Source organism: Rhagoletis zephyria, unplaced genomic scaffold (assembly GCF_001687245.7).
Source record: "Rhagoletis zephyria isolate East Lansing unplaced genomic scaffold, Rhagoletis_zephyria_1.1 Rzeph_scaffold_00271, whole genome shotgun sequence".
NCBI lineage: Eukaryota > Metazoa > Arthropoda > Insecta > Diptera > Tephritidae > Rhagoletis > Rhagoletis zephyria.
In genome coordinates, this window is record NW_016157355.1 from 340094 (window position 1) to 345067 (window position 4974).

Genomic DNA, 4974 nt, shown 5'->3' on the forward strand with positions numbered 1-4974 from the left:
CTTCAGTGCACCCCACCGCAATGCAGCAAAGGGCAGTCACGCATGCCCCCTGAGACATGTGGGGTGACTGAGACCCCGATAGTCAGTCGTGGTTGGAGTCCCAGCCCACTCCATCGCGATACGTAGGCGCTCTGGAGCACCAGCGCAGACCTATGGAGTGAGCTGGGGCCCTAAAGAAAAATTTAATTACCACTTTTTTTTTTAAACACGAGGTGAAAAAAAAGAAATAAAAATATTCGACTGAAAAAAACTAAAAGAAAACCCTATTTAAACTAAACCCCACTTAGCGGACAAAGTTTTTCCCCAATTCCCATGCCGACATATCGGACCACTGAACAAAAGTTGGAGAAAAAAANTAGCATAAGTAGTTAGTCCCTGTATATGTACCTATTAGGTAGGTACCTAGCCTACCTACCTGTATACATATATTTGTATGTGTGTGTATCGGAGATGCTCAACAACTATTTGATTCGATTTTGTTTTGTTGATGCGCAAAACTACTCATTCAAAATAATTTTGTTATGTTTCAGAGCTAAATTTACGAAACAAAACTCAATCGTTAACTGTGAAACGAATTAAATCACCAAAAGTTGTTGTTGTATGCCATTGCCAGCTCACTGTTAATGCCTAACACCTAAATGCATGCTACAAATTCAGCATTGACGATTGAATTTCTTTTCATTAAAAGCCAATATAGAATTATTCTGATAATTACCTAAACGATAAAAAAACTGAATCGTTTCAACAGAAACGATTGCTTTAGTTTTGGTAAACGCTAAGACTAACGTTACAATGCATCCTTGGTGTGTATATGTACATAAACCAATTTATTTTATTTTTTTGTAGATTTTACACCATTTATAATTATGATTCCTTATTAACTTTTATTTTTAGTTATTATTTCTTACTTTTAATTTCCTCTCAAAAAAAATTTTATTTATACAAAGATCTTTTTCTTTTTTCGAAGGACTTACCCTTGAGTTGCAGCAGGCCTTGGTGGGGGCCTGCTGTTGTTGTTGTTGTTGTTGGTGTTGCTGCTGTTGTTGCTGTTGTTGCGCGCTGTTGTTGTTTCGACCGATGTTGTTGCTTTCCGGGGTCACTTCACCGGTGTTGTGACCTTGCCGTAATGGTGCCGGCAGCGTCCAGGTAGACAAAGACGTTCTCCCGCAATAGTGAAGGGATAGCCTTATCCATCAGCGGACTCATTGTTTGTGGACCGTTGTACGGGCCAAAGCACATTACTTTAAAGTGGTACAATGGCTTATTTGGAACCGCAAATGCCGTCTTTTCCTTAGACGATTCCGTTAATTTGATTTGAAGGAAAGCATCCTTCAAATCAATACCACTTATCAAGTATGTGTCATTTAACCCGCTCAACAACCCATTAATATGGGGCAACGGATACGAGTCCTTCTTTGTGACCGCGTTCACCTTCCTGGAGTCAATGCACAGCCTGACCTTGCGTGGTTTCCGAACCAGTACCACTGGACTACACCACGGTGAATTCGATTCCTCAATCACTCCCATCTTAAATAGCCTTTCAATTTTGCTATAGGCTTCCGCCTGCCTGGGTGGTGAAAGAGGAAAGTGCTTGCTTTTAATTGGCACTGCATCAGCCGTGTCTATATGGTAAGTCACTAAACTGGTTTGACCTAGTCCTAGCGTTTCGAACGAGGGAAAATCCTGAACAACCTTTTGCAACGCTATCTTCTGATCTGGTGTGAGCTGATGGAAGTTTGGCTCATCCTCATTTGGAAAATCTAAACAAGAAACGGTTGGAAATACATCGGGTGCTAACGCAAATGCCTTCCAGAAATAAACTCCCAGGTATGCTTCATGGATTAATGACGGTACAAGATAAAAGCGAATAGTCCTCGTAATGTTTTTAAAAGTGGCCGGTAAAAATATCGAGGCGAGTATTTTCTGCTGATTTCCACCAGCCGTGTAGACAAACGCGCGCAAAGAATGATATTTTAAATTGTTTCTCTTTAGGAACCCACTAAGAAACTATCGTAAATTTTAATCTTTGCTAGCGGTCCCTCATCTGGTGTTATCAGAATTTTAGTGCTTTGCAAAAGTTTACGCATATTTACTCGGCTAGAATATCTTTTCCTACACTGTAGAATATTTTCTGAAACTACGAGTTTTGGTTCTTCTTCGAAAATATCCGCCCTTATCCGTACATAATCCTGCTCTCTTTGCTCTAAACTAACTGGGAATTGAGTCTGGCATGCGACATGCCTAAGAATTCGAACCTGCAGAGGATTGGCTGTAGAAGAAAACATACACTCGGAATCAGAACTATCGGAACTATCTGGGAAAGTTATGATGACCCTAGGCGAAGCTCCCGAGGGACTGGTACTACTCTCCGAAGTACTGACATCTCCATGCAAATGAACGGTTCTGCCTGGGATTGCGCTACTTTTTGGTTTATCATAAGAGGCGGTTGCTCCTGTACTCCCTGCTTCGGGGGCTAGGGTGCCGATCCCCGATTACCTTCTCGCTCGGGTTCCGGTTTCCCTGTCTCCGATAATCTCTGGGGCATCTTGGAGTAACCACCCTCTTCTGTCCACACTTGAAGCAGAACACGTTTCGAATCGCTTCCTCGCAATAGATGTAAGAGTGTCCCATCTTTTCACAGTTCCAACACTGTATTCCTGAGTAGTCCGGTTTCCTAGCCCTCTGGAAATTCAGCGCTTCCACCTGTGGATTCACTTCTCCATTCATTCCTCCTGTCCATTCATCCGGTGTAATAGCCATGGTTTCGTTGACATGCCGTCCTGAATAGTTCGGTACCAAACTCCTGGTTTTCTTCAGGAACTGTTCGCCATTCCTAGCAACGTCACGTAGGTCATGTAGGGTCTGCGCACCAGCATTGAAAAGCATCCACTTCAGGCTGCTGTTAACGTTCCTCTTCAATATGTCCATCAACAGGTTCTCAGACATCGGCTCCCTTAGTCTAGCGGTCAAGGCTAATATATCTGTATGAAACATATCATACGATTCATTAGCCTTCTGACGACGCATTGAGATCTCCATCATGATCTCATGGTCACTTTTTAAGGTGCCGAATTCCCGCTTGATAGAGTAGCATAAGAAGGGATAAGTCACATCTGGATTCTGCTTAGTGAACAACCAATACCATTCCTCTGCTCGCCCTGACAAAAATAGGTGGAAACTTGCCATCAACAGCTCATCTGTACATTGTGTGCGCTCATACAACGTGTTTAGCTTAAAGAGAAAATCTGATACGCTACCGGTGCCGTCATAGGATACCTTCCAATCCTGTGGCTTCATGACAATATTAGTGGTGAAATTTGGTCGGTTATTCAAAGTGGCTTGCGTCGAATTGCGTCCGATAGAAGCAAAGTCCCTAGGGCCACTGGGTGCAGTTTGAGATGCAGTTACCACTGCACTTAATGCGTTCATATTTTCCCGCATTGTTCTCATTTCAGCTCTCATTTCTTCTTGCGAAGTACGTAAGAGCTGATGAAGCACTCCTACCCACGAATCTCCTGCGGGCGCTCCGCCATTAGAACGTCTACTCCTATCTTCTGCAATACCTTCACTAAAGCCGGTATTCCCTGGCAAGGATCTATCATTTTCCTGTCTTCCCGAAAGCAGAGTCATGGAGGTAGCGGAAACATTATGGGCCGAAGTCCCAGGTTGTGAGGTGTCAAGTAAGTTGGAGTTTTGTCGGCTATCAACCTTAAGTCCCGGAGCGGGATTGGCCAATGGAATTGGAGGCGGAACTCCTTCCGTGTGGTCAGAAACAGGTGAATGCATCACTGGGGGGTTATTTGCTGCCATAGCGGGACTGGGATTCCTCCCGGCCCCCTTGACTTAACGCCGNGACTGACGCACTGCGCGTTTGCATAAGCTGCTGTTACATAAGACGAGTCAAAGGCAATTGATAAATCAGGAAATTTCGCGCCTGAGACCAAGGCAAATTCTAAATTAAAAGTCTACCTACGTGCGTAAAGCTTGGCTCCCCCAGAGCTCAACCAAAATTGAAAATTCGAAAAAATGCTAAGTGTGGCCTGCTTTGTCAGCTAAAGCCTAATTAAACGTCCGAGAAAGTCTTCAAATAAAAAAAAAATAAAGAGATTTAGCTAATTTGCGCGATACTGCCGTACCCGTTCGCGACAATAAAAAAAATCGAAAATGTCAATAATTATTCAGTCCGCGTACTGAATATAAATGTACGCGCGAAAAGCAAAAAAAAATCAATCAGAATATATAGTTAGTAAGTGCATAAGCGTATAAGTTTGTTAGTTAAATATACGTGGTCATATACGTGGATTAAAAGTTCATTGGGGATTTAATTTTTATATATATGGAAAATATCTGTTTTTAAATATGTATTTTTCAAAAGTCAATGGGAATGCTGGCCCTCTAACATTAAGAAGGCACAAGTCTACGAAAAAGTATATGGTACAACACAAACAAAAAAAAATCGCTGTTTGGTCCAGCACACACAACCGCAATGAAAAGCCGGCGTCTTAAATAATACCCCTCCAGACTTGAAGGGTGTACTGGCCTTCGCGTACAATTTTGCTGAGCTATCTTTCGGTCTCAGTGCACCCCACCGCAATGCAGCAAAGGGCAGTCACGCATGCCCCCCTGAGACATGTGGGGTGACTGAGACCCCGATAGTCAGTCGTGGTTGGAGTCCCAGCCCACTCCATCGCGATACGTAGGCGCTCTGGAGCACCAGCGCAGACCTATGGAGTGAGCTGGGGCCCTAAAGAAAAATTTAATTATCACTTTTTTTTTTTGAACACGAGGTGAAAAAAGAATAAATAAAAATATTCGACTGAAAAAAACTAGAAGAAAACCCTATTTAAACTAAACCCCACTTAGCGGACAAAGTTTTTCCCCAATTCCCATGCCGACATATCGGACCACTGAGCAAAAGTTGGAGAAAAAAAAGTCAAACTACAAAAAAACTACGTGCGTTTAGCACTGCCTCAC

General features: G+C 42.9%; 1 protein-coding gene across 1 annotated transcript; it reads right to left on the reverse strand.

Moving 5' to 3' along the window:
* Positions 1 to 1101: 1101 nt before the first annotated feature.
* LOC108358588 (uncharacterized) lies at positions 1102 to 3810 on the reverse strand. Its single transcript, XM_017609993.1, has 2 exons — positions 2649 to 3810; positions 1102 to 1760 (listed from the first exon to the last, which is right to left on the reverse strand). The coding sequence occupies exons 1-2, from the start codon at positions 3808 to 3810 to the stop codon at positions 1102 to 1104; spliced, it is 1821 nt and encodes a 606-aa protein (XP_017465482.1).
* Between the last annotated feature and the right edge of the window lie 1164 nt (positions 3811 to 4974).

Bases quoted from the DNA above. Each gene is read 5' to 3' on its own strand.
- LOC108358588 (XM_017609993.1), bottom strand. From the start codon at position 3,810: ATGGCAGCAAATAACCCCCCAGTGATGCATTCACCTGTTTCTGACCAC. The intron at 1,761-2,648 runs GTTGGAACTGTG...TTTCTTGTTTAG, and splicing joins GGACTACTCAGGAATACAGT to ATTTTCCAAATGAGGATGAG.